This window comes from Limanda limanda, chromosome 21, assembly GCF_963576545.1.
Source record: "Limanda limanda chromosome 21, fLimLim1.1, whole genome shotgun sequence".
Lineage (NCBI taxonomy): Eukaryota > Metazoa > Chordata > Actinopteri > Pleuronectiformes > Pleuronectidae > Limanda > Limanda limanda.
The window spans coordinates 14,132,447-14,159,377 of record NC_083656.1 but is presented as its reverse complement, the minus strand read 5'-3'; the positions used below and the strand labels follow the sequence as shown (position 1 = coordinate 14,159,377).

At 41.5% G+C, this 26,931-nt stretch overlaps 1 protein-coding gene and 22 non-coding genes across 24 annotated transcripts in view; 9 read left to right on the top strand and 14 right to left on the bottom strand.

Moving 5' to 3' along the window:
• Nucleotides 1-3,116: 3,116 nt before the first annotated feature.
• Nucleotides 3,117-3,210, bottom strand: trnai-uau (transfer RNA isoleucine (anticodon UAU)). Its single transcript has 2 exons — nt 3,173-3,210; nt 3,117-3,152 (listed from the first exon to the last, which is right to left on the bottom strand). It is a non-coding gene; the product is annotated as a tRNA-Ile (tRNA).
• A 357-nt stretch (nt 3,211-3,567) lies between these two features.
• Nucleotides 3,568-3,661, bottom strand: trnai-uau (transfer RNA isoleucine (anticodon UAU)). The gene is made up of 2 exons: nt 3,624-3,661; nt 3,568-3,603 (listed from the first exon to the last, which is right to left on the bottom strand). It is a non-coding gene; the product is annotated as a tRNA-Ile (tRNA).
• Nucleotides 3,662-4,013: 352 nt separating this feature from the next.
• trnai-uau (transfer RNA isoleucine (anticodon UAU)) lies at nt 4,014-4,107 on the bottom strand. Its single transcript has 2 exons — nt 4,070-4,107; nt 4,014-4,049 (listed from the first exon to the last, which is right to left on the bottom strand). It is a non-coding gene; the product is annotated as a tRNA-Ile (tRNA).
• Nucleotides 4,108-5,413: 1,306 nt separating this feature from the next.
• trnai-uau (transfer RNA isoleucine (anticodon UAU)) lies at nt 5,414-5,507 on the bottom strand. Its single transcript has 2 exons — nt 5,470-5,507; nt 5,414-5,449 (listed from the first exon to the last, which is right to left on the bottom strand). It is a non-coding gene; the product is annotated as a tRNA-Ile (tRNA).
• Nucleotides 5,508-5,781: 274 nt separating this feature from the next.
• On the bottom strand, nt 5,782-5,875 carry trnai-uau (transfer RNA isoleucine (anticodon UAU)). The gene is made up of 2 exons: nt 5,838-5,875; nt 5,782-5,817 (listed from the first exon to the last, which is right to left on the bottom strand). It is a non-coding gene; the product is annotated as a tRNA-Ile (tRNA).
• A 943-nt stretch (nt 5,876-6,818) lies between these two features.
• Nucleotides 6,819-6,900, top strand: trnas-cga (transfer RNA serine (anticodon CGA)). Its single transcript has one exon. It is a non-coding gene; the product is annotated as a tRNA-Ser (tRNA).
• Nucleotides 6,901-8,850: 1,950 nt separating this feature from the next.
• On the bottom strand, nt 8,851-8,944 carry trnai-uau (transfer RNA isoleucine (anticodon UAU)). Its single transcript has 2 exons — nt 8,907-8,944; nt 8,851-8,886 (listed from the first exon to the last, which is right to left on the bottom strand). It is a non-coding gene; the product is annotated as a tRNA-Ile (tRNA).
• Nucleotides 8,945-9,614: 670 nt separating this feature from the next.
• Nucleotides 9,615-9,696, top strand: trnas-cga (transfer RNA serine (anticodon CGA)). Its single transcript has one exon. It is a non-coding gene; the product is annotated as a tRNA-Ser (tRNA).
• An 809-nt stretch (nt 9,697-10,505) lies between these two features.
• On the bottom strand, nt 10,506-10,599 carry trnai-uau (transfer RNA isoleucine (anticodon UAU)). The gene is made up of 2 exons: nt 10,562-10,599; nt 10,506-10,541 (listed from the first exon to the last, which is right to left on the bottom strand). It is a non-coding gene; the product is annotated as a tRNA-Ile (tRNA).
• Nucleotides 10,600-11,101: 502 nt separating this feature from the next.
• Nucleotides 11,102-11,195, bottom strand: trnai-uau (transfer RNA isoleucine (anticodon UAU)). Its single transcript has 2 exons — nt 11,158-11,195; nt 11,102-11,137 (listed from the first exon to the last, which is right to left on the bottom strand). It is a non-coding gene; the product is annotated as a tRNA-Ile (tRNA).
• Nucleotides 11,196-11,738: 543 nt separating this feature from the next.
• trnas-cga (transfer RNA serine (anticodon CGA)) lies at nt 11,739-11,820 on the top strand. The gene has a single exon. It is a non-coding gene; the product is annotated as a tRNA-Ser (tRNA).
• Nucleotides 11,821-12,606: 786 nt separating this feature from the next.
• trnai-uau (transfer RNA isoleucine (anticodon UAU)) lies at nt 12,607-12,700 on the bottom strand. The gene is made up of 2 exons: nt 12,663-12,700; nt 12,607-12,642 (listed from the first exon to the last, which is right to left on the bottom strand). It is a non-coding gene; the product is annotated as a tRNA-Ile (tRNA).
• A 1,247-nt stretch (nt 12,701-13,947) lies between these two features.
• On the top strand, nt 13,948-14,029 carry trnas-cga (transfer RNA serine (anticodon CGA)). Its single transcript has one exon. It is a non-coding gene; the product is annotated as a tRNA-Ser (tRNA).
• Nucleotides 14,030-16,367: 2,338 nt separating this feature from the next.
• On the bottom strand, nt 16,368-16,461 carry trnai-uau (transfer RNA isoleucine (anticodon UAU)). The gene is made up of 2 exons: nt 16,424-16,461; nt 16,368-16,403 (listed from the first exon to the last, which is right to left on the bottom strand). It is a non-coding gene; the product is annotated as a tRNA-Ile (tRNA).
• Nucleotides 16,462-17,235: 774 nt separating this feature from the next.
• Nucleotides 17,236-17,317, top strand: trnas-cga (transfer RNA serine (anticodon CGA)). The gene has a single exon. It is a non-coding gene; the product is annotated as a tRNA-Ser (tRNA).
• A 1,105-nt stretch (nt 17,318-18,422) lies between these two features.
• On the top strand, nt 18,423-18,504 carry trnas-cga (transfer RNA serine (anticodon CGA)). The gene has a single exon. It is a non-coding gene; the product is annotated as a tRNA-Ser (tRNA).
• A 772-nt stretch (nt 18,505-19,276) lies between these two features.
• Nucleotides 19,277-19,370, bottom strand: trnai-uau (transfer RNA isoleucine (anticodon UAU)). Its single transcript has 2 exons — nt 19,333-19,370; nt 19,277-19,312 (listed from the first exon to the last, which is right to left on the bottom strand). It is a non-coding gene; the product is annotated as a tRNA-Ile (tRNA).
• A 172-nt stretch (nt 19,371-19,542) lies between these two features.
• trnas-cga (transfer RNA serine (anticodon CGA)) lies at nt 19,543-19,624 on the top strand. The gene has a single exon. It is a non-coding gene; the product is annotated as a tRNA-Ser (tRNA).
• A 1,722-nt stretch (nt 19,625-21,346) lies between these two features.
• On the bottom strand, nt 21,347-21,440 carry trnai-uau (transfer RNA isoleucine (anticodon UAU)). Its single transcript has 2 exons — nt 21,403-21,440; nt 21,347-21,382 (listed from the first exon to the last, which is right to left on the bottom strand). It is a non-coding gene; the product is annotated as a tRNA-Ile (tRNA).
• A 773-nt stretch (nt 21,441-22,213) lies between these two features.
• Nucleotides 22,214-22,295, top strand: trnas-cga (transfer RNA serine (anticodon CGA)). The gene has a single exon. It is a non-coding gene; the product is annotated as a tRNA-Ser (tRNA).
• A 792-nt stretch (nt 22,296-23,087) lies between these two features.
• trnai-uau (transfer RNA isoleucine (anticodon UAU)) lies at nt 23,088-23,181 on the bottom strand. The gene is made up of 2 exons: nt 23,144-23,181; nt 23,088-23,123 (listed from the first exon to the last, which is right to left on the bottom strand). It is a non-coding gene; the product is annotated as a tRNA-Ile (tRNA).
• Nucleotides 23,182-24,064: 883 nt separating this feature from the next.
• rhbdf1b (rhomboid 5 homolog 1b (Drosophila)) overlaps nt 24,065-26,931 on the bottom strand; it is a 31,522-nt gene continuing 28,655 nt past the window's right edge. For both annotated transcript variants that reach the window (XM_061094932.1, XM_061094933.1), the window contains 6 exons: nt 26,769-26,863; nt 26,525-26,600; nt 26,088-26,188; nt 25,707-25,860; nt 25,005-25,228; nt 24,065-24,914 (listed from right to left, as the gene is read on the bottom strand). In XM_061094932.1, coding sequence (XP_060950915.1) covers nt 24,719-24,914; nt 25,005-25,228; nt 25,707-25,860; nt 26,088-26,188; nt 26,525-26,600; nt 26,769-26,863 — 846 coding nt within the window. In that variant the 3' untranslated portion in view covers nt 24,065-24,718. The remainder of the gene's footprint in view (nt 24,915-25,004; nt 25,229-25,706; nt 25,861-26,087; nt 26,189-26,524; nt 26,601-26,768; nt 26,864-26,931) is intronic.
• On the top strand, nt 25,480-25,561 carry trnas-cga (transfer RNA serine (anticodon CGA)). The gene has a single exon. It is a non-coding gene; the product is annotated as a tRNA-Ser (tRNA).

Sequence of the window (26,931 nt, the reverse complement as noted above, 5' to 3'; positions counted from 1 at the left end):
ATTTCATATTTTCTTGCTGCACCTTGATTTTTTTTACTCCTGTTCTTTTTATGTGTTTGTTTTTTTGACAATCTCTTCACTTCTTCTCCTCCTTCCTGTATGTGTCCCATGTGTGCTATGCGAAGGTCTGATAACAGTGCCATGAAAATGAATCCAGAGAGAATTAGCCCACCGAGGGGAGGTTGCGTGCGCTTACATACACGGCGAGAGAGAGAGGGGGGGGGGGGGGGGGGGGGAATTACCAACCATCAGAGAGATTCTAAGAGGGCATTGAGGGAAAGAGTGATCACTAATGAGGTGAGTGTGTGTGTGTGTGTGTGTGTGTGTGTGTGTGTGTGTGTGTGTGTGTGTGTGTGTGTGTGTGTGTGTGTGTGTGTGTGTGTGTGTGTGTGTGTGTGTGTGTGTGGTGACTGGGAGCCTATGAGTGGAGAATAAGAGCAGGTCTTCAGGACGGCTGGAGGACACATGGTAAGGAAGAGGAGGACTGTTCTCTGGAGATGACAGGGAAATGTGTGTGTAGAGGGGGTTGCTCAGGAAGTGAGCTACATTACAGAACTATATCCAGTTATTTCCCCTGGCTTCATCCTTGTTGACGAACAATCTCCAGAGTTCCGTGCAACTCGAAGTTGCATTTGACAATCTCTATGATAACTATACACTTCATGTGAAACAAAGCCAGCACATCCAGTCAAAAGCTTCTTCCGTGAAGACGTTCAGATTTTTCCTTTTCACTGTGAGGGAGAGACTCGTTATTTTCATTTCACGGTGTCTTATTGGATGCAAATGCAAATGAACTGCCAGGGAATTTCCAGGAATACAAGGTGCTCTGCAAGCCCGGCTTTAAAAGGGAATGAGCTCACACGCTGATTGGATTATTGCATGATACACACAAAACAAAGCCACATTTAATTAAGAGAGTACTTACAACCCCCTTTCCAGCCATGTGCTTGACACGGTGACCTTTTTGTCCTGCTGTTAAAAGAGCATAAATAAATTCGGACCTACTCTGAATGGACTTAGGCCATGTGCTTTTGACCATGCACCATAAAATTTAAAATAACGGTAAATCCCCAAAACATACTTCATTTTTACAGAAAGACCAAAGTATATATAATGTAAATATTAAATACAAAATCGATAAAATGATACAGAGTTCCGCATTGGACTTAAACAACTGAATGAAACACACACACACACACACACACACCCACACACAGTCCAGCTGGCGTATGAGCCATGTGTTTTTTTGTGGGGAGGGAGCTATAACATTACTCTCCATCAACTCTGCCATAGGTGGGATCGTCAGACAGGTGTGTACTAGGCCTGTCCACCCCCCACCCCCCCGCCCCTACTCTTACACACACACATCACACACACACCTGATGGCCTGGGTGCTGAGTCTGAGGAGTGTGTGTGTGTGTGTGTGTCTTGGCTGTTCCAAGCACAATGAAGAGAGAGGGTCTGTCAGTGACCACCTGTTGCCCAGCTGTCAGGGTCCCATTTCAGGGTCGCCTTTCGAGGCAGACGCAACAGCTATCTATCTATCTATCTATCTATCTATCTATCTATCTATCTATCTATCTATCTATCTATCTATCTATCTATCTATCTATCTATCTATCTATCTATCTATCTATCTATCTGTCTGTCTGTCTGTCTGTCTGTCTGTCTGTCTGTCTGTCTGTCTGTCTGTCTGTCTGTCTGTCTGTCTGTCTGTCTATCTATCTATCTATCTATCTATCTATCTATCTATCTATCTATCTATCTATCTATCTATCTATCTATCTATCTATCTATCTATCTATCTATCTATCTGTCTGTCTGTCTGTCTGTCTGTCTGTCTGTCTGTCTGTCTGTCTGTCTGTCTGTCTGTCTGTCTGTCTGTCTGTCTGTCTGTCTGTCTGTCTGTCTGTCTGTCTGTCTGTCTATCTATCTATCTATCTATCTATCTATCTATCTATCTATCTATCTATCTATCTATCTATCTATCTATCTATCTATCTATCTATCTATCTATCTATCTATCTATCTATCTATCTATCTATCTATCTATCTATCTATCTATCTATCTATCTATCTATCTATCTATCTATCTATCTATCTATCTATCTATCTATCTATCTCTCTGTCTGTCTGTCTGTCTGTCTGTCTGTCTGTCTGTCTGTCTGTCTGTCTGTCTGTCTGTCTGTCTGTCTGTCTGTCTGTCTGTCTGTCTGTCTGTCCGTCCGTCCGTCCGTCCGTCCGTCCGTCCATCCATCCATCCTTCTATCTATCTATCTGTCTGTCTATTTTTTCTGCTGATGACTCAGAACTGTTTAATTTTCAACCATCCATTAAGAGACGTGACGAGTTGAGCAGGACCGTGTGGTATCTAAGTGTGGCCCATTTGATGCTGATCAATGGCTCGTAGATACCATCGTCTACATGACACATTTCCATCTCTATAGGAGCCATGATGGAGTGTCGGGGGGGTGGTGGAAAAAACAAATGATGAATGAGTGATGGAAATAGGGAAGCACGAAATGGACGGGGGGGGGGGGGGGGAGTAGGAGGATGTGACGGGATGGAGGTGGATTGGAGAAGGGAGAAGACAAGTGTGCGGAGGGGGGAAGGTGGGAGGAGAGGGGAGAGATAATTTGCTATGAGGAGTCTGCCGGGGATGGGGGTGGCAGCGAGCGGGGGAGGGGGTCTAATGGCTCTGGGTGCTGCCTCTATTAGGCCAAGAACCCACCAGATGACAGAATAAGACGAGTCCCGAGGTGATTGTCCGGGATCGGTGCGTTGGAAAGGATCATTATGTCGTCAGAGTTCGCTGCTCCGCCAGCTTTTATGACAAAAGCGGGAGAAGGGACAGAGAACAGCAACCCACGTAGTCGTATATATGTAATCTATGACAAGATCTAGATCTAAATCCTCCTACAAAGGGGCAGCTTTCCTGTTTCAATTGACTCTCTCAGCTCTCACAGTAAATATCTTCGTTTCTACCTGTGGACTAGTTAGCCAGCGACAAACGACAAAGATGGCGAAGGTAGCTGAATTACTTCAACTACGGCCTGTTCTCTTCAGTTCACAGTTGTTGATTTCTATTGTCTACTCCCACCATGATAAAACAGGACTGCTCCAGGTGAGGGTCGAACTCACAACCTCGGCATCACTCCGCAGGAAACTGTCTTATAAGTACCGCGCGCTGACCGATTGCGCCACTGGAGCCTGACAAATGTATTTTACATGGAAATACAAGACAATTAAACGTTGTGCTTTTTTGATGAGGAAAGCAAAAGTCATGAATTCAACCAGTGGCTTCGTTCTATGAATATTGTTTTGCGCCCATCAAACGGAGATTAGTTCTTAAAGTTAGTGAATTGTGCCTCTGAAATGTTATAATGGAGAGTTCAAAGTTAATATTGTTATAGTTTGAAGGTTTATTTAAAACGTGCCAATAATATGCATTACTTTTCTTCAAGATAGTTACTGAGTGAAACGGAAGAAGGGAAGTCTTCATTTTTGTTGGAAGTTGTATCTCGTTATAAGTCCCTTCTCCCAACAAGAACCAAGGTAAAACAGGACTGCTCCAGGTGAGGGTCGAACTCACAACCTCAGCATCTCTCCACAGGTCACTGTCTTATAAGTACTGCGCACTGACCGATTGCGCCACTGGAGCCTGACAAATTCATATTTTACATGGAAAAAGAAGAGAAGTAAACGCTGCGCTTTTTTGGTGAGGAAAGAAAAAGTCATGAATTCAACCAGTGGCTTCTTTCTACGAATATTGTCTTGCACCCACACACCTATCAAACAGTGAGAAGTTCTTACAGTTAGTGAATTGTGCCTCTGAAATGTTATAATGGAGAGTTCAATGTTAATATTGTTATGGTTTGAAGGTTTATTTAAAACGTATCAATAATATGCATTACCTTTCTTGAAGAGTTACTGAGTGAAACGGAAGGAGGGAAGTCTTCATTGTATGTCGTTATAAGTCCCTTTTCCCAACAAACACCAAGGTAAAACCATTCTGCTCCAGGTGAGGGTCGAACTCACAACCTCAGCATAGCTCTGCAGGTCACTGTCTTATAAGTACTGCGCGCTGACCGATTGCGCCACTGGAGCCTTGGTAACCGCATTAAAAGGTTAAAAAGTAAGGCTGACAAAATAAAAGGAGTTAATTATTTGATCAAGAACATCTATGGTAGGTAAAGGTATTGACATGACTGCTCCTCAGAAGTGAAGCCAAATGGTCTCAATCGCCACCTGGTGGCTGGCTGCAGTACAGGTCATAAGTCCCTATCTCTGATTTTAGGTAGTTCTTCAATTGCTCATTTCACTTCACAAAAAAGTTGAGTGCAAAAGTTGTGCAGTAATACAGCTGATATGGGAATTACCTTTCAAACTATAAAGGCTTTGTTCATTTCATTTTGATTGTATTTTAATAGTATGAACTTTTGGGGATACATAATATATAATTACTAAATCAAATTCAACTTAATGCAGCACTCAAGTGCAAACAGAAGTTTTGCTGTTGTATTTTGTATGCAGATGAGTGCTGCTCAGCCTGTGGGAGCTCCTCTCTAACATGAGTACACACTTATTTAGTCTCAATTACAGACACGACTTAATGAATTCCTGGGTGATATGTGTGTGTGTGTGTGTGTGTGTGTGTGTGTGTGTGTGTGTGTGTGTGTGTGTGTGTGTGTGTGTGTGTGTGTGTGTGTGTGTGTGTGTGTGTGTGTGCACTCCAAGAGAAGATGAGGGGGGGCGGAATGATGAACAAACCCAGTGGTAGAGCATACAGGGAGCATCAGGGGCACCAATAAGAGCTCTGCACGCTAATAAACCTCCTGCTTGAATTAATGACATTCAAATCCCACAGAACAACACAAGAACAACACCAGCATGTTGTTGTAATTGCAGCTTTATTCCCTGAGCTGCAGTCGTGTTGTACTACTTGTAAATTGTATGTCCTGTGCTGCCATCTAGTGGCCACCTCCCCCACCAAAACCTTAAACAAGCAATGCAGAGTCAGACTGATACATTCAGTGAAGCAGAAGGATTTTCAGGGACTCTAGGGAAGTGAGAGGTCATTTTATAGTTACTCGCAAGTAAAGAAAACACCAGAAGGAGAATCCTGGTAATCGTTAGGGAAGAAACAGGAGAGATTATTAGGACTTTGTCTTCAGGGAACTCGGGGCGTCACTTTAAAATGTCCCAAAAGAGTAAGAAAGCGGGATTATTTTAAAGTGTGAACTGTACAAAGAGCTGTAGATGGCCTCTTCCATTGAAAACATAGAGGAAGCTGCTGAATGAAAGCTAACCTCTCTACTTTCTTCTCGTCAGAGCAAATAAAGGATGTGTCTTGTCCTGTATCAGACACAGTGAGTGAATTCTACTCCCACCAACCCTTCTGATAAAAGTCATCTGCTCCAGGTGAGGGTCAAACTCACAACCTCAGCATAGCTCTGCAGGTCACTGTCTTATAAGTACCGCACGCTGACCGATTGCGCCACTGGAGCCTAACATATGCATCATTTAAATGGGAAAAAAGGGAGAAGTTAAACATTTTGATTTTTTGATGAGGAAAGGAAGACTCATGAATTCAACCAGTGGCTTCTTTGTAAGAATATTATCTTGCACCTATGCACTGTATCAAAAAGTGTGTAGGTCTTACAGTTAATGAAATGTGCCTCTGAAATGTTATAATGGAATGTTCAAAGTTAATGCATTACCTTTACAAGGTTGTGGTTGTGTCTCGTGAACAGTCACTTCCACCACCAAGGTAAAACATTCTGCTCCAGGTGAGGGTCGAACTCACAACCTCAGCATCGCTCTGCAGGTCACTGTCTTATAAGTACTGCTCGCTGACCGATTGCGCCACTGGAGCCTTGAAAGGAATAAAACATGATTTCTATTTGTTTCCATCCAGCTACACCTATCTGCTATGAAAGATGTTATCTTGGTCTACGCAGCCCAGGTGGATATGGAGTTAGGTAAAGAACCTGGTTTGTTTGATGTGATAATTGTCAATGATAATTTGGCGGATGCTTAGTGGCATTTAAAACAGGATCTTCTCGAGGAAATTAGTAAGGTGAAGAAGATCAGCATGTCCTCGTAGGACACGCCTCGGTCTTGTCCAGCCACTCCTCACAAAACCACAGACCTCCATTCCAGTTGTGTACATTCCCTCAGAGGGTGGTCTGTGTTGTTGGTTTCACATTTGTGTTTAGAAGTAAATTAAAACATACTGTAAAGTGAAACTTTTTTGAAAAACTGACAAGAGTGCGTCAAGAGGCCTGTTGTGATGATTCTACACCAAACGGTTCAAAGCAGAAATATCACTGGTATTAACGAACTTAGACATTTAATTTTTTTCACATGAATATACTTTGTCTCCAAAGCATTAAAGGGATACTTCACATAAAAATGTAACTAACTCTACTCACCTCTGTGCCGATGGAAGGTGGGTGAAGTGTTTGAGTCCAAAAAAAGCTTTTCTCAGGGGTAAATGGAGCTGCAGCCAAATCCAAACCAATTGAAGCAACTAGGGATCACTTCTTCAGCCAGGGGCCTCTGTGTACAACTATCCTCTTTCAAACCCACACAAGGTTTCAAACAGGAAGTAGGTGGTGCATTTAGTGAAAAGTTAAAGTTGTTATAGTTTGAAGATGACCATCAGAAGTTTAGTTAAATACATTAATTTTCACCAGGGCAGGTGCAGAGTGATACTTTACTTTTTTGTAATACCAGCAACCCAGTTAGTTTGTTGTCTAGAGGCTGATCCACAGACTAACATCCTGTTTCATGGATGTGTGATCATCCTGCTTCACGTCACGGTGGCCGAGAGGTTAAGGCGTTGGACTCGAAATCCAATGGGGTTTCCCCGCACAGGTTCGAATCCTGTTCGTGACGATCTTCTTTAGACCTTAATGACTCTGTGCTGGTACGTAGTCCCACCCTCTCAACTGGGCAGAGGTATTGCTGGTAGTTCCTACCTGCAGCAGCAAGACTGTACAACCAGATCTGCTCCCAGTAGAACCCCACCACCCATCATGGACTCTTCAATGTGCGATAACAATGGTCCATGTGCAATCCATTCACACAACATATTCTCACACTGCACAAATGTTTCCTCTCCATACACTCTATATATTAGTTTAATTCCATTTATATTTTTCTATGTTTTATATTCTTACACTTAAGTATTATTATCTTTAAAATAAAGTAGGGCATGTTACTTATTACTTACTAATGCGTATATTGACTCTTGCTGCTGTAATACTGCAAATTTGCCCATTTTAGGACTTATAAAGGATAATCTTTTTTATACTTTATTCAAATTAAATTATATTGCCTATTATTACACCAAGCAGGTTACGTTTTCATCTGTGTTTATCTGTTGTTTTGCAGGATTACGCTGAAACTACAGGACAGTTACCACGGTTTGGGTCAGAAAAGATGACGTTAAATTTTGGTGCTGATTTCTTTTACTTTCTTTAATATGCAGCTGCAGTAACTCTCTTATAAGTACCACGCGCTGACCGATTGCGCCACTGGAGCCTTGACAACTGAGAAAATTAAATATAGTTTTAGCAAACCAAAAGATCAGGGGTTTTCAACCGGGGGTCCGCGACGGCATTGCAGGGGGTCCGCGAAATCGATTTGATATTTCAACACATTTCCTGATTACTCTTGAATATCGTGAAAAATATCCAAAATAAGAAAAAATGTTTAAAATAATATAAAGATGATGAGGGGAACCTTGAAACCGGCTTGGGCTAGAAACTGCCAGAAAAATAAATTGGCATAATAGCCAAAACAATTGATTGCAATAACAGTCAACCAGGTTCGCTAGTTGAGAAACAATTTCTTAGGAGAGCTCTAAGACTTTCGTCTATCCAGTAGCAGTTCTCCCGACAGAATGAATAGACACAGAGATGCAGTACAACTACAAACTGCATTTTAATTTTGTTTTCAATTCTTAAGCACCGAAAATCAACCATTTTGTTGTTTTTTACACAGATTTTCCTAGATTTGTTTGAGGTTTTTAAATAAAACCAACATGCAAAACCAAATGTTAAAACTTACTTCTATCCACATGCACACACGCACGCACACACGCACTTAGGCAAGTGCGCGCGTAGGCACATCAGTGGGCCGCGGATTACCTTCTAGTCAGAATGGTGGTCCCTGGGACAAAACCAGTTGAAAACCCCTGGAATAGATAACTGGAACATTTTACTTTTCTTGCAATATTCTAGTGTAGTAAGAGGTTTACATGCTCAAGTGACACAGTCAGGCAATGTGATGTACTGGTAATATACAGTCACCTGCAGAGTGATGCTGAGGCTCAAGCATCATCTGGAGCAGTGATGACACATGGATAACACACAAACAGAAGAAATGAGCCAAAGTTTGTGTCCTGTTGTCTTTATTGTCAGGTAGCTAAAACGTAACCACTTTCAATTTAAAAAACAAACATCACAAATTCCCCTCTGCACTGGCTATTGAGACACAGGGTGAATATAAAAAAAACAGTCCATCGGTGACAGAAGAGCATTAAAGGCTGTGTCAACACATATTTTACAGGATTTTGTCAGATTGTGAAAAACTGTTTAGACAAAGCTAAATTAATAATGACCTGTAATGCCAGAAACCACTGACAACTGTACAGTTTTGTTTTGATGGTGACACTGTACCTCAGCACTGTAATCTGGAACCACACTGACACCAGGCAGTGCAGGATCCTACACACACACAAGGTCAAGCTTGTTACTGAGTGAAACTGAAGGACTAAAGTCTTCATAACTTGTGTCTCGGGACCAGTCCCTTCTCCCACCAACCACCAAGGTAAAACCATTCTGCTCCAGGTGAGGGTCGAACTCACAACCTCAGCATAGCTCTGCAGGTCACTGTCTTATAAGTACTGCGCGCTGACCGATTGCGCCACTGGAGCCTTGAAAGTCAAAAAGATGAATTTTATTTTTTTCCACCCAGTTACACCTGTCTGCTATGAAAGATGCATTCATGGCGGTTTACATGTCAATCGCTTGGTCTACAAGAGATTGACATGTAAAACCTTCAAGAGGCCTGTTGGGAAGATTCTACACTAAACTGCTCAAAGCAGAAATATTACTGGTATTAACTAACATAGCCATTTACTTTTTTTCAAATGAATATACTTTGTCTCCAAAGCATTAAAGGGATACTTCACAGAAAAATTTAACCAACTCTACTCTCTGTGCTGATGGAGGGTGGGTGAAGTGTGTGAGTCCACAAAAGACTTTTGGAGTTTCAGCAGTAAACAGCGTTGCAGCCAAATCCAATACAATTGAAGCAACTGGGGATCACTTCTTCAGCCAGGGGCCTCTGTGTAAAACTATCCTCTTTCAAACCCACACAAGGTTTCAAACAGGAAGTAGGTGGTGCATTTAGTGAAAAGTTAAAATTGTTATAATTTGAAGATGAACATCAGAAGTTTAGTTAAATACATTAATTTTCACCAGGGCAGGTGCAGAGTGATACTTTACTTTTTTGTAATACCAGCAACCCAGTTAGTTTGTTGTCTAGAGGCTGATCCACAGACTAACATCCTGTTTCATGGATGTGTGATCATCCTGCAACACGTCACGGTGGCCGAGAGGTTAAGGCGTTGGACTCGAAATCCAATGGGGTTTCCCCGCACAGGTTCGAATCCTGTTCGTGACGATCTTCTTTAGACCTTAATGACTCTGTGGTGTCAAGTCATCTCACCCTCACCACTGGGCAGAGGTTTCTTCTGGTAGTTGGTAGTTCCTTCTTGCAGCAGTAAGACTGTACAACCAGATCTGCTCCCAGTAGAACCCCAGCACCCATCATGGACTCTTCACTGTGCGATAACAATGGTCCATGTGAAGTCCATTCTAACAACATATTCTCACACTGCACAAATGTTTCCTCTCCCTACAATGTACATATTAGTTTAATGTCATTTAAAAAATGTTTAGTGTTTTATATTCTAACACTTAAGTATTATTATCTTTGCAATAAAGTAGGGCATGTTACTTATTACTTACTAATGCGTATATTGACTCTTGCTGCTGTAATACTGCAAATTTGCCCATTTTAGGACTTATAAAGAATAATATTTTTTATACTTTATTCAAATAAAATTCTATTGCCTATTATTACACCAAGCAGGTTATGTTTTCATTTGTGTTTATCTGTTGTTTAGCAGGATAACGCTGAAGCTACGGGACAGTTACCAAGGTTTGGGTAGGGAAAGATGACGTTAAATTTTTTCGTGCCGATTTCTTTCACTTTCTTTAATATGCAGATGCAGTAACTCCAACTGTTTTGTTTTGATAATGACACTGTACCTCAGCACAGTCATCTGGAACCACACTGACACCAGGCAGTGCAGGATCCTACACACAAGGTCAAGCTTGTTACTGAGTGAAACTGAAGGCCTGAAGTCTTCATAAGTTGTGTCTGGTAACCAGTCACTTCTCCCACCAACCACCAAAGTGAAACCATTCTGCTCCAGGTGAGGGTCAAACTCACAACCTCAGCATCGCTCTGCAAGTCACTGTCTTATAAGTACTGCGCGCTGACCGATTGCGCCACTGGAGCCTTGACAGACATGAATTCAAATTTTATGAAAGATGTTATCTTGGTCTACAAGAGATTGACATGTCAAACCTTCAAGAGGCCTGTTGTGAAGATTCTACACTTAACTGTTCAAAGCAGAAATATTACTGGTATTAACTAACATAGCAATTTGATTTTTTCACATAAATATACTTTGTCTCCAAAGCATTAAAGGGATACTTCACAGAAAAATGTAACTAACTCCTTTCACCTCTGTGCCGATGAAAGGTGGGTGAAGTGTTTGAATTCACAAAAGACTTTTGGAGTTACAGCAGTAAACAGAGTTGTAGCAAAATTCAAAACCATTGATGCAACTGGGGATCACTTCTTCAGCCAGGGGCCTCTGTGTAAAACTATCCTCTTGCTAAACCACACATACACATTTGACCAAGGTGCCATAGTCTTTCTTGCTGCGGAGGTAGTACACATATTTGATTCTCATGACCAGTCACTTCTCCCACCAACCACCAAGGTAAAACCATTCTGCTCCAGGTGAGGGTCGAACTGACAACCTCAGCATCGCTCTGCAGGTCACTGTCTTATAAGTACTGCGCGCTGACCGATTGCGCCACTGGAGCCTTAAAAGCCAAAAACATTAATTCAATTTTTTCCCACCCAGTAACCCCTGTTCTTCTATGAAAGATGTTATCTTGGTCTACAAGAGATTGACATGTCAAACCTTCAAGAGGCCTGTTGTGAAGATTCTACACTAAACTGTTCAAAGCAGAAATATTACTGGTATTAACTAACATAGCCATTTGATTTCTTTCACATGAATATACTTTGTCTCCAAAGTATTAATGGTATAGTTCACACACAAATTCAACCAACTCTACACAACTCTGTGCCGATGGAAGGTGGGTGAAGTGTTTGACTCCACAAAAGACTTTTGGAGTTTCAGCAGTAAACAGGGTTGCAGCCAAATCAAATCAAATTGAAGCAACTGGGGATCACTTCTTCAGCCAGGGGCCTCTTTAGGTAAATACATTAATTTTCACCAGGGCAGGTGCAGAGTGATACTTTACTTTTTTGTAAAACCAGCAACCCAGTTAGTTTGTTGTCTAGAGGCTGATCCACAGACTAACATCCTGTTTCATGGATGTGTGATCATCCTGCTACATGTCACGGTGGCCGAGAGGTTTAGGCGTTGGACTCGAAATCCAATGGGGTTTCCCCGCACAGGTTGGAATCCTGTTTGTGACGATCTTCTTTAGACCCTAATGACTCTGTGCTGGTACGTAGTCCCACCCTCACAACTGGGCAGAGGTATTGCTGGTAGTTCCTACCTGCAGCGGCAAGACTGTAAAACCAGATCTGCTCCCAGTAGAACCCCAGCACCCATCATGGACTCTTCACTGTGCAATATAAATGGTTAATGTGCAATCCATTCACACAACATATTTTCACACTACACAAATGTTTCCTCTCCCTACAATGTACATATTAAATGAATGCCATTTATATTTTTTTATATGTTTTATATTCTTAAGCATTATCTTTACACATGGCATGCTACTTATTACTTACTAATGCTTATATTGACTCTTGCTGCTGTAATACTGCAAATTTACCCATTGTAGGACTAGTAAAGGATAATCTTTTTTATATTTTATTCAAATTAAATTCTATTGCCTATTATTACGCCAAACAGGATATGTTTTCATCTGTGTTTATCTGTTGTTTAGCAGGATTACGCCGAAGCTACGGGACAGTTACCACGGTTTGGGTGGGGAAAGATGACGTTAAATTTTGGTGCCGATTTCTTTCACTTTCTTTAATATGCAGCTGCAGTTACTCATACTGTTTTGTTTTGATGGTGACACTGTTCCTCAGCACAGTCATCTGGAACCACACTGACACCGGGCAGTGCAGGATCCTACAGACACAAGGTCAAGCTTGTTACTGAGTGAAACTGAAGGCCTGAAGTCTTCATAAGTTGTGTCTGGTAACCAGTCACTTCTCCCACCAACCACCAAGGTAAAACCATTCTGCTGCAGGTGAGGGTCGAACTCACAACCTCAGCATCGCTCTGCAAGTCACTGTCTTATAAGTACTGCGCGCTGACCGATTGCGCCACTGGAGCCTTGACAGACATGAATTCAAATTTTATGAAAGATATTATCTTGGTCTACAAGAGATTGACATGTCAAACCTTCAAGAGGCCTGTTGTGAAGATTCTACACTTAACTGTTCAAAGCAGAAATATAACTGGTATTAACTAACATAGAAATTTGATTTTTTCACATAAATATACTTTGTCTCCAAAGCATTAAAGGGATACTTCACAGAAAAATTTAACTAACTCTATTCAACTCTGTGCCGATGGAGGGTGGGTGAAGTGTTTGAGTCCACAAAAGACTTTTGGAGTTTCAGCAGTAAACAGAGTTGTAGCTAAATTCAAAACCATTGATGCAAGTGGGGATCACTTCTTCAGCCTAGGGCCTCTGTGTAAAAAGTTCCTCTTGCAAAACCACACATACACATTTGACCAAGGTGCAATAGTCTTTGTTGCTGCGGAGGTAGTACACATATTTGATTCTCATGACCAGTCACTTCTCCCACCAACCACCAAGGTAAAACCACACTGCTCCAGGTGAGGGTCGAATTCACAACCTCGGCATCGCTCTGCAAGTCACTGTCTTATAAGTACTGCGCGCTGACCGATTGCGCCACTGGAGCTTTGAAAGCCAAAAACATTAATTCAATTTTTTCCCACCCAGTAACCCCTGTTCTTCTATGAAAGATATTATCTTGGTCTACAAGAGATTGACATGTCAAACCTTCATAAGGGCTGTTGTGAATATTCTACACTAAACTGTTCAAAGCAGAAATATTACTGGTATTAACTAACATAGCCATTTGATTTCTTTCACATGAATATACTTTGTCTCCAAAGCATTAATGGTATAATTCACAGACAAATTCAACCAACTCTACTCACCTCTGTGCCGATGGAAGGTGGGTGAAGTGTTTGAGTCCACAAAAGACTTTTGGAGTTTCAGCAGTAAACAGCGTTTCAGCCAAATCCAATACAATTGAAGCAACTGGGGATCACTTCTTCAGCCAGGGGCCTCTGTGTAAAACTATCCTCTTTCAAACCCACACACGGTATCAAACAGGAAGTAGGTGGTGCATTTAGTGAAAAGTTAAAGTTGTTATAGTTTGAAGATGACCATCAGAAGTTTAGTTAAATACATTAATTTTCACCAGGGCAGGTGCAGAGTGATACTTTACTTTTTTGTAATACCAGCAACCCAGTTAGTTTGTTGTTTAGAGGCTGATCCACAGACTAACATCCTGTTTCATGGTTGTGTGATCATACTGCTACACGTCACGGTGGCCGAGAGGTTAAGGCGTTGGACTCGAAATCCAATGGGGTTTCCCCGCACAGGTTCGAATCCTGTTCGTGACGATCTTCTTTAGACCTTAATGACTCTGTGCTGGTACGTAGTCCCACCCTCACAACAGGGCAGAGGTATTGCTGGTAGTTCCTTCCTACCAAGACTGTACAACCAGATCTACTCCCAGTAGAACCCCAGCACCCATCATGGACTCTTCAATGTGCGATAACAATGGTCCATGTGAAGTTCATTCTACCAACATATTCTCACACTGCACAAATGTTTCCTCTCCCTACAATGTACATATAAGTTTAATGTAATTTTAAATTTTTTTAATGTTTTATATTCTAACACTTAAGTATTATTATCTTTAAAATAAAGTAGGGCATATATATATATATTTTTTTTATATGTTTTATATTCTTACACTTAAGTATTATCTTTACACATGGCATGTTACTTATTACTTACTAATGCGTATATTGACTCTTTCTGCTGTAATACTGCAAATTTGCCCATTTTAGGACTTATAAAGGATAATCTTTTTTATACTTTATTCAAATTAAATTCTATTGCCTATTATTACACCAAGCAGGTTATGTTGTCATCTGTGTTTATCTGTTGTTTTGCAGGATTACGCTGAAACTACAGGACAGTTACCACAGTTTGGGTCGGGAAAGATGACGTTAAATTTTGGTGCTGATTTCTTTTACTTTCTTTAATATGCAGCTGCAGTAACTCTCTTACAGGTACCACGCGCTGACCGATTGCGCCACTGGAGCCTGGACAACTGAGAAAATTAAATATAGTTTTAGCACACCAAACTAATGAACTCGTTTCATTTTGGTTCTTTATTTTGGACTTTAACGAATGTATTCTTTAAACTGAATAGCCATTAAAAAAGTGATCCACAGTCACTCTCCATGCCTCCTTGTGTCTGTGTCACTGTACAACTGGTAATCCCAATATAGTTGAATACTGGTATCATTACATGTTACATGTTATTCATATATACATCATATTCTTTCATCACATCTAACCTTATCCCATTTAAAATAGTTTTCTTATTAACAATCCCTCTAGAACTCCACAAGGTGGAGATTAACCGAATAGATCAGGGGTCTTCAACCGGGGGTTCGCGGCCCCATGGTGGTCCGCGACGGCATTGCAGGGGGTCCGCGAAATTCGATTTGATATTTCAACACATTTCCTGATTACTCTTGAATATCGTGAAAAATATCCAAAATAAGAAAAAATGTTTAAAATAATATAAAGATGATGAGGGGAACCTTGAAACCGGCTTTGGGCTAGAAACTGCCAGAAAAATAAATTGGCATAATAGCCAAAACAATTGATTGCAATAACAGTCAACTTTACCACGTTCGCTGGTTGAGAAACAATTTCTTAGGAGAGCTCTAAGACTTTCGTCTATCCAGTAGCAGTTCTCCCGACAGAATGAATAGACACAGAGATGCAGTACAACTACAAACTGCATTTTAATTTTGTTTTCAATTCTTAAGCACCGAAAATCCACCGTTTTGTTGTTTTTTACACAGATTTTCCTAGATTTGTTTGAGGTTTTTAAATAAAACCAACATGCAAAACCAAATGTTAAAACTTCCTTCTATCCACATGCACACACGCACACACGCACGCACACACGCACACACGCACTTAGGCAAGTGCGCGCGTAGGCACATCAGTGGGCCGCGGATTACCTTCTAGTCAGAATGGTGGTCCCTGGGACAAAACCAGTTGAAAACCCCTGGAATAGATAACTGGAACATTTTACTTTTCTTGCAATATTTTAGTGTAGTGAGAGGTTTACATGCTCAAGTGACACAGTCAGGCAATGTGATGTACTGGTAATATACAGTCACCTGCAGAGTGATGCTCAGGCTAAAGCATCATCTGGAGCAGTGATGACACATAGATAACACACAAACAGAAGAAATGAGCCAAAGTTTGTGTCCTGTTGTCTTTATTGTCAGGTAGCTAAAACGCAACCACTTTCAATTTAAAAAACAAACATCACAAATTCCCCTCTGCACAGGCTATTGAGACACAGGGTGAATATAAAAAAACTGTCCATCGGTGACAGAAGAGCATTAAAGGCTGTGTCAACACATATTTTACAGGATTTTGTCAGATTGTGAAAAACTGTTTAGACAAAGCTAAATTAATAATGACCTGTAATGCCAGAAACCACTGACAACTGTACAGTTTTGTTTTGATGGTGACACTGTACCTCAGCACTGTCATCTGGAACCACACTGACACCAGGCAGTGCAGGATCCTACACACACACGGTCAAGCTTGTTACTGAGTGAAACTGAAGGACTGAAGTCTTCATAAGTTGTGTCTCGGGACCAGTCCCTTCTCCCACCAACCACCAAGGTAAAACCATTCTGCTCCAGGTGAGGGTCGAACTCACAACCTCAGCATAGCTCTGCAGGTCACTGTCTTATAAGTACTGCGCGCTGACCGATTGCGCCACTGGAGCCTTGAAAGTCAAAAAGATGAATTTTAATTTGTTCCACCCAGTTACACCTGTCTGCAATGAAAGATGCATTCATGGCGGTTTACATGTCAATCGCTTGGTCTACAAGAGATTGACATGTAAAACCTTCAAGAGGCCTATTGGGAAGATTCTACACTGAACTGTTCAAAGCAGAAATGTTACTGGTATTAACTAACATAGCCATTTACTTTTTTTCACATGAATATACTTTGTCTCCAAAGCATTAAAGGGATACTTCACAGAAAAATGTAACCAACTCTACTCACCTCTGTGCCGATGGAGGGTGGGTGAAGTGCGTGAGTCCAAAAAAAGACTTTTGGAGTTTCTGCAGTAAACAGCGTTGCAGCCAAATCCAATACAATTGAAGCAACTGGGGATCACTTCTTCAGCCAGGGGCCTCTGTGTAAAAGTATCCTCTTTCAAACCCACACAAGGTATCGGTAGGTTGTGCAGTTAGTGAAAAGTTAAAGTTGTTATAGTTTGAAGATGAACATCAGTAGTTTAGTTAAATAACCAACTTTTCACCAGGGCAGGTGCAGAGTGATACTTCATACTGACACTTTACATTTTTGTAATACCAGCAACCCAGTTAGTATGTTGTTTAGAAGCTGATGTAAATGAATCCACTGACCAACAGACTAACATCCAGTTTTAGGGATGTGTGATCATCCTGCACCACTGCAATCAGTTCATATACTTTCTCTGCCCATAATAACTGTCTGTACTAAATTGTGGATATTATTTGATTGTAGATATGTCACGGTGGCCGAGAGGTTAAGGCGTTGGACTCGAAATCCAATGGGGTTTCCCCGCACAGGTTAGAATCCTGTTTGTGACGCACTTCTTTAGACCTTAATGACTCTGTGGTGTCAAGTCATCCCACCCTCACCACTGGGCAGAGGTTTCTTCTGGTAGTTGTTAGTTCCTTCTTGCAGCAGTAAGCAGTAAGACTGTTACTGCAGTTCTTTAGACCTTAATGACTGTTTGGCAAGTAGTCCCACCCTCGCCACTGGGCAGATGTGGTGGTTCCTTCCTGCAGCAGTAAGACTGTACAACCAGATCTGCTCCCAGTAGAACCCCAGCACCCATCATGGACTCTTCACTGTGCGATTTGAATGTTCAATCCAATCACACAACATAAATTGTTCTCACACTGCACAAATGTTTCCTCTCTGTATATATTAGTTTAATTCAATTTAAATGTTTCTATACGTTTTATTTGTTCTTACACTTATTATATTATATAGTATTATTATCTTTACATTAAAGTAGTATGAATACTTACTAATGCTTTCATTAACTCTTGCTGCTATAATACTGAAAATTGACCCATTGTAGGACTAGTAAAGGATAATCTTTGTTATATTTCATTCAAATTGAATTGTATTGCCTATCATTACGCCAAGCAGGTAATGTTTTCATCTGTGTTGTTTAGCAGGATTACGCAGAAGCTACGGGACAGTTACCACGGTTTGGGTCGGGAAAAATGACGTTAAAATTTGGTGCCGATTTCTTTCACTTTCTTTAATATGCAGCTGCAGTAAGTCGTACTGTTTTGTTTTGATGGTGACACTGTACCTCAGCACTGTAATCTGGAACCACACTGACACCGGGCAGTGCAGGATCCTACAGACACACAAGGTCAAGCTTGTTACTGAGTGAAACTGAAGGCCTGAAGTCTTCATAAGTTGTGTCTGGTAACCAGTCACTTCTCCCACCAAGCACCAAAGTAAAACCATTCTGCAGCAGGTGAGGGTCGAACTCACAACCTCAGCATCGCTCTGCAAGTCACTGTCTTTAAGTACTGCGTGCTGACCGATTGCGCCACTGGAGCCTTGAAAGACATAAAATATGATTTCTATTTGGTTCCATCCAGTTACACCCGTCTGCTATGAAAGATAACTGCCGGGACTAAATTGTGTATAGTAATTAAAGGTAGACATGTCACGGTGGCCGAGAGGTTAAGGCGTTGGACTCGAAATCCAATGGGGTTTCCCCGCACAGGTTCGAATCCTGTTCGTGACGCACTCCTTTAGGCCTTAATGACTCTGTGCTGGTACATAGTCCCACCCTCACCACTGGGCAGAGGTGTCGCTGGTGGTTCCTTCCTGCAGCAGCAAGACTGTACAACCAGATCTACTCCCAGTAGAACTACACAAAGCCATCATGGACTCTTCACTGTGCGATATCAATGGTTCATGTGTGATCCATTCACTACCTCCAATCCCTACACTCTATATATATATTAGTTTAATGCCATTTATAATTTTCTATATGTTTTATATATTCTTACACGTTTTACAATCTTTACATTAAAGTAGTAAGCATACTTACTAATGCTTATATTGACTCTTGTTGCTATAATACTGCAAATTTACCCATTGTAGGACTAGTAAAGGATAATGTTTTTTATATTTTATTCAAATTAAATTATATTGCCTATCATTACACCAAGCAGGTAATGTTTTCAACTTTGTTTATCTGTTGTTTAGCAGGATTACGCTGAAGCTACGGGACAGTTACCGCGGTTTGGGTCGGGAAAGATGATGTTAAATTTTGGTGCAGATTTCTTTCACTTTCTTTAATATGCAGCTGCAGTAACTCGTACTGTTTTGTTTTGATTATGACATTGTACCTCAGCACAGTCAACTGGAACAATACTGACACCAGGCAGTGCAGGATCCTACACACACACAAGGTCAAGGTAGTTACTGCGTGAAACTGAAGGCCTGAAGTCTTCATAAGTGGTTCCCGGGACCAGTCACTTCCACCACCAACCACCAAGGTAAAAGCATAATGCTCCAGGTGAGGGTCGAACTCACAACCTCAGCATCGCTCTGCAGGTCACTGTCTTATAAGTACTGCGCGCTGACCGATTGCGCCACTGGAGCCTGTTCAAATAGCGAAAATGAAATAGAATGCAACGAGACCAAACTAATGAACTGTTCAGACCTCCTTGTGTCTGTTTCACAATACAATGTACCACTGCAATCAGTTCATGTACTTTCTCTGCCCATCATAAGTCCCTGGAGTAAAATGTGTATAGTAATTTAATGTGGATATGTCACGGTGGCCGAGAGGTTAAGGCGTTGGACTCGAAATCCAATGGGGTTTCCCCGCACAGGTTGGAATCCTGTTCGTGACGTACTTCTTTAGACCTTAATGACTGTTTGGCAAGTAGTCCCACCCTCGCCACTGGGCAGAGGTGGTGGTTCCTTCCTGCAGCAGTAAGACTGTACAACCAGATCTGCTCCCAGTAGAACTACATGCACCCATCATGGACTCTTCACTGTGCGATAACAATGGTTCATGTGCAATCCATTCACACAACATATTCTCACACTGCACAAATGTTTCCTCTCCCTACAATGTACATATTAGTTTAATGCCATTGATATTTTTTTATATGTTTTATATTCTTACACTTAAGTATTATTATCTTAACACTAAAGTAGGGCATGTTACTTATTACGTACTAATGTGTATATTGACTCTTGCTGCTGTAATACTGTAAATTTGCCCATTTTAGGACTTATAAAGGATAATCTTTTTTATACTTTATTCAAATTAAATTATACTGCCTATTATTATGCCAAGTAGGTTTTGTTTTCATCTGTGTTTATCTGTTGTTTAGCAGGATTACGCAGAAGCTATGGGACAGTTACCACGGTTTGGGTCGGGAAAGATGACGTTAAATTTTGGTGCAGACTTCTTTCACTTTCTTTAATATGCAGCTGCAGTAACTCTCTTACAGGTACCACGCGCTGACCGATTGCGCCACTGGAGCCTGGACAACTGAGAAAATTAAATATAGTTTTAGCACACCAAACTAATTAACTCGTTTCATTTTGGTTCTTTATTTTGGACTCTAACGAATGTATTCTTTAAACTGAATAGCCTTTAAAAAAGTGATCCACAGTCACTCTTCATGCCTCCTTGTGTCTGTGTCACTGTACAACTGGTAATCCCAATATAGTTCAATACTGGTATCACATCATATTCTTTCATCACATCTAACCTTATCCCATTTAAAATAGTTTTCTTATTTACAATCCCTCTAGAACTCCACAAGGTGGAGATTAACCGAATAGGTCAGGGGTTTTCAACCGGGGGTCCGCGGCCCCCCTGGTGGTCCGCTACGGCATTGCAGGGGGTCCGCGAAATTCGATTTGATATTTCAACACATTTCCTGATTACTCTTGAATATTGTGAAAAATATCCAAAATAAGAAAAAATGTTTAAAATAATATAAAGGTGATGAGGGGAACCTTGAAACCCGCTTGGGGCTAGAAACTGCCAGAAAATTAAATTGGCATAATAGCCAAAACAATTTGATTGCAATAACAGTCAACTTTACCACGTTCGCTGGTTGAGAAACAATTTCTTAGGAGAGCTCTAAGACTTTCGTCTATCCAGTAGCAGTTTGTGTCCTGTTGTCTTTATTGTCAGGTAGCTAAAACGCAACCACTTTCAATTTAAAAAACAAACATCACAAATTCCCCTCTGCACAGGCTATTGAGACACAGGGTGAATATAAAAAAACAGTCCATCGGTGACAGAAGAGCATTAAAGGCTGTGTCAACACATATTTTACAGGATTTTGTCAGATTGTGAAAAACTGTTTAGACAAAGCTAAATTAATAACGACCTGTAATGCCAGAAACCACTGACAACTGTACAGTTTTGTTTTGATGGTGACACTGTACCTCAGCACTGTCATCTGGAACCACACTGACACCAGGCAGTGCAGGATCCTACACACACACGGTCAAGCTTGTTACTGAGTGAAACTGAAGGACTGAAGTCTTCATAAGTTGTGTCTCGGGACCAGTCCCTTCTCCCACCAACCACCAAGGTAAAATTATTCTGCTCCAGGTGAGGGTCGAACTCACAACCTCAGCATAGCTCTGCAGGTCACTGTCTTATAAGTACTGCGCGCTGACCGATTGCGCCACTGGAGCCTTGAAAGTCAAAAAGATGAATTTTATTTTTTTCCACCCAGTTACACCTGTCTGCTATGAAAGATGCATTCATGGCGGTTTACATGTCAATCGCTTGGTCTACAAGAGATTGACATGTAAAACCTTCAAGAGGCCTGTTGGGAAGATTCTACACTAAACTGCTCAAAGCAGAAATATTACTTGTATTAACTAACATAGCCATTTACTTTTTTTCACATGAATATACTTTGTCTCCAAAGCATTAAAGGGATACTTCACAGAAAAATGTAACCAACTCTACTCACTTCTGTGCCGATGGAGGGTGGGTGAAGTGTGTGAGTCCAAAAAAGACTTTTGGAGTTTCTGCAGTAAACAGCGTTGCAGCCAAATCCAATACAATTGAAGCAACTGGGGATCACTTCTTCAGCCAGGGGCCTCTGTGTAAAACTATCCTTTTTCAAACCCACACAAGGTATCGGTAGGTTGTGCAGTTAGTGAAAAGTTAAAGTTGTTATAGTTTGAAGATGAACATCAGTAGTTTAGTTAAATAACCAACTTTTCACCAGGGCAGGTGCAGAGTGATACTTCATACTGACACTTTACATTTTTGTAATACCAGCAACCCAGTTAGTATGTTGTTTAGAAGCTGATGTAAATGAATCCACTGACCAACAGACTAACATCCAGTTTTAAGGATGTGTGATCATCCTACACCACTGCAATCAGTTCATATACTTTCTCTGCCCATAATAACTGTCTGCACTAAATTGTGGATATTATTTGATTGTAGATATGTCACGATGGCCGAGAGGTTAAGGCGTTGGACTCGAAATCCAATGGGGTTTCCCCGCACAGGTTCGAATCCTGTTCGTGACGCAGTTCTTTAGACCTTAATGACTCTGTGGTGTCAAGTCATCCCACCCTCACCACTGGGCAGAGGTTTCTTCTGGTAGTTGTTAGTTCCTTCTTGCAGCAGTAAGACTGTACAACCAGATCTGCTCCCAGTAGAACCCCAGCACCCATCATGGACTCTTCACTGTGCGATTTCAATGTTCAATCCAATCACACAACATATTCTCACACTGCACAAATGTTTCCTCTCTGTATATATTAGTTTAATTCAATTTATATTTTTCTATACGTTTTATATTTATACACTTATTATATTATATAGTGTTATTATCTTTACATTAAAGTAGTATGAATACTTACTAATGCTTATATTAACTCTTGCTGCTATAATACTGAAAATTGACCCATTGTAGGACTAGTAAAGGATAATCTTTGTTATATTTCATTCAAATTGAATTGTATTGCCTATCATTACGCCAAGCAGGTTATGTTTTCATCTGTGTTGTTTAGCAGGATTACGCAGAAGCTACGGGACAGTTACCACGGTTTGGGTCGGGAAAAATGACGTTAAATTTTGGTGCCGACTTCTTTCACCTTCTTTAATATGCAGCTGCAGTAAGTCGTACTGTTTTGTTTTGATGCTGACACTGTACCTCAGCACTGTCATCTGGAACCACACTGACACCAGGCAGTGCAGGATCCTACAGACACACAAGGTCAAGCTTGTTAATGAGTGAAACTGAAGGACTGAAGACTTCATAAGTTGTGTCTCGGGAACAGTCACTTCTCCCACCAACCACCAAGGTAAAACCATTCTGCTCCAGGTGAGGGTCTAACTCACAACCTCAGCATTGCTCTGCAGGTCACTGTCTTATAAGTACTGCGCGCTGACCGATTGCGCCACTGGAGCCTTGAAAGTCAAAAAAATGAATTTGATTTCCTATCTGCTTTGAAAGACGCTATGAAAGACGTTATCTTGGTCTACAAGCGATAGACATGTAAAACGATCAAGAGGCCTGTTGTCAAGATTCTACACTGAACTGCTCAAAAAGCAGAAATATTACTGGTATTAACTAAAATAGACATTTGATTAGTTAATTACAGTTGCAGCCAAATCCAGTACAATTGAAGCAACTGGGGATCACTTCTTCAGCCAGGGGCCTCTGTGTAAAAATATCCTCTTTCAAACCCACACAAGGTATCAAACAGGAAGTAGGTGGTGCAGTTAGAGAAAAGTTGGTGTTGTTACAGTCAGACACTAGTAGTTTAGTTATATAAACCAACATCTGACCAAGGTGCCATAGTCTTCATTGTTGTACACAGATCTGTTTCTTCTGTACAGACACCTCTCCACGAACAGTGCTGCTCCAGGTGAGGATGGAACTCACAACCTCAGCATAGCTCTGCAGGTCACTGTCTTATAAGTACCGCGCGCTGACCGATGGTTCTTTATTTTGGACTTTAACGATATGTATTCTTTAAACTGAATAGCCATTAAAAAAGTGATCCACAGTCACTGCTCAGACCTCCTTGACCTCCTAAAATAGTTTTCTTAATTACAATCATTTAGAATAATGATTAACCAAATAGATAACTGGAAAATTTTACTTTTCTTGCAATATTCTAGTGTAGTGAGAGGTTTACAGGCTCCAGTGACTCAGTCAGGCAGTGTGTTGTACTGATAATATACAGTCACCTGCAGAGTGATGCTGAGGCTCAAGCATCATCTGGAGCAGTGATGACACATGGATAACACACAAACGGAAGAAATGAGCCAAAGTCTGTGTCCTGTTGTCTTTATTGTCCGGTAGCTAAAACGCAACCACTTTCAACTTAAAAAACAAACATCACAAATTCCCCTCTGCACAGGCTATTGAGACACAGGGTGAATATAAAAAAACAGTCCATCCGTGACAGAAGTGCATTAAAGGCTGTGTCAACACATATTTTACGGGATTTTGTCAGATTGTGAAAAACTGTTTAGACAAAGCTACATTAATAACGACCTGTAATGCCAGAAACCGCTGACACAAACTGACACATGGCACAAAACAACGTTTGTGTGTGTGATTGTGTGTCAATAAGGCACAGTCAGAGTCACATTTACTGGCGAGTTTTAACTCTAAGAAAATCCAATAAATGGATTAAACTGTTAGGACAGTAAAACAAAGTACAAAACAAATCTCCTCAGCTCCTCCTCTGCAGAAGAAGGCAGGGTGGGAGGTTCCTTTTGGCCACTGAGGGGTGCTGTTGAGTCCCGTAAGAAGAGAGGTACATTATTTGGCAAGGATCAGTCGCCTGTATTACCCCTCCCATCCCCTCTATGTGTGACTGGTCAGTGATTAGCCCAGCTAGAGATCAGTCACACATTAGTCAACCGTTAGTCTTTTTCAGTCCTGTTTCACTCCCATGTGCATGAATATTCGTGTAGGAAACACCCATGTGGTTCAGAGGGGGTGGGCGTTCAGGTCGTACTTATCGCAGAACTTGTTAGTGATGGGGATGCAGGTGAGGTACTCGCACCAGTCGCACTTGACGGGGTAGACGTAGAAGAGAACGGCCAAGGCGGCGAGCAGGGCGAAGAAGACCAGCAAGAAGATGCAGATCTGGACCCGTTTGCGGTACATGTCAGAAGGCCCAAAACTAGAGGGAAAAAACCACACAGAGCAACATTCATCACATAATGAAGGTAAAAGAGAAAGTTGAAGAAGTTCTTCCCTTTCCTTCACCTACCTGATGTACGGCAGGAAGGCGAAGGACAGGAAGAATCCCGATATGAAGCCGCAGATGTGCGCAAAGTTGTCGATCCACGGCAGCAAACCGAAGGAGAAGAAGAAGACCGAGATGGCCACCAGCTTGGCAAACGCCCACCAGGGTCGCTCGAGGATCTGCCAGCTCTGAAACAGCTCCACGAACAGGCAGGCCAGGATACCGAACTGGCTGCCTGCCGGACCCACCTGAGGAGAGACGGAGATGTTACACACCTCCACTAAATGAAATCTGTGTTTCTCAGGTCATCAGACAAACTAGTCCCTGAACCCAGACCTCTTATAGCAACAGCTGCTTATTTTCTTGTCTTCTTTGGTCTCCTGTGCAACTTTTGAATGTTCAACAGGAAACTAAAATGTCTGATTAAATTAGATTTAACCTACCTCTACGAATCAAAACAGTCTGCAGTGAAAAATGTATATTAAATAGGTACATATATGTCACGGTGGCCGAGAGGTTAAGGCGTTGGACTCGAAATCCAATGGGGTTTCCCCGCACAGATTCGAATCCTGTTCGTGACGCACTTCTTTGGTGTAGCATATAAAAATCTGTATCTAGTGAATTTGAATGTGGTTTCATAAGGGGACTGAGTGCCAGTATAATTTACCATTTAAAACTACACCAGAAGTTGCAGTAGCTAGTACAGATTTGATGGTGACACTGTACCTCTGCTCTGTAAGGCAGGAAGATGGCTGAGGCCAAGTTTCCAGTGATGCCGCTGAGCATGTAGATGATGGAGATTCTCAGCCAGCCAGCCAGCTTCTCTATGTCCCTCAGCACCGTCATCTGGAACAACACTGACACCAGGCAGTGCAGGATCCTACACACACACACACAAAGATAAACAGCCTGCAAGTTACTTTTCATGTTTCACTTTTTTCTTTGTAAGATATTTTTGGGGCTTTTTGAGCTTAACGAGGGGACAGCTAGCGTAAAATGGACAGAGACATTGTAGACAGGCTCCCCAGAATTTCACAATTGAAACACATTTTTCATATATGCTGGGGTTTATTCTGAGATGAACAATAGAAGGAGGGATTCAGTCACCCTGCATGAAGAAAGAGAGACAGCCAGAGTCGGGAAAACTGGTCTGGGATCTCTGGGTTGAGAAAAGGCAGCAAACCACACACATCATCCATACACGCCACCTGGAGGAGAAAGAGAGAGGCAGGAGAAACACAGTCAGAGGTGGAGATCCACTGCCACCCTGTGGAGGAAAATGAAAGTGTTGAATTTAGCCCAAAGTCCTTTAATTCACAGAACACTAACTGCAGTGGTGCGATCAGTCTGCACATTAGTCAATGACCTGCAGAGCAAGACCGAGGTCGTGAGTCCAAGCTTCACCTGCATTGGTTTACATGGATCTATACATCACAGATACCCTTTGAAAACTGACCGGAATTAGCAAAAGCATCAATTTTGTTAGAGGAAATGAAATGGTTATAAATGTATTTATAAATTCTACTATAATCTGTTTGTCCCACCTGTGAGCAGAGAGTAGCCTCTCCATGGAAGTAGCCGTGCATAAAGTCACAATACTCTCTGGAAGTGATTTCACACCTACAACACAACACTTCATTAGCTTCATCAGTGACAGTTCATAGAGAAAAGAAAATTCAGAGTTCATAAAGAGAGGTGAGAACACATGGTGCGATATTTAATCATGAAAGTAGCCAAAATAGAGGGAGATGATTGTGTTACACATGCAAAACAGACATCGCTCCGTACCGTCCTTTGGTTCCGATGCAGCAGGGCCGGCCTGTGATGGTGCAGTCTATGTGGGGGAGGTTGGTGTGATTCCCAGAGTTGTACCTTGTGCAGACCTACAGATTTTGAACAAAGGAAAGCTTAGAATCAGGGACTTTCTGAGTTCTTTCAATTATACTTATAT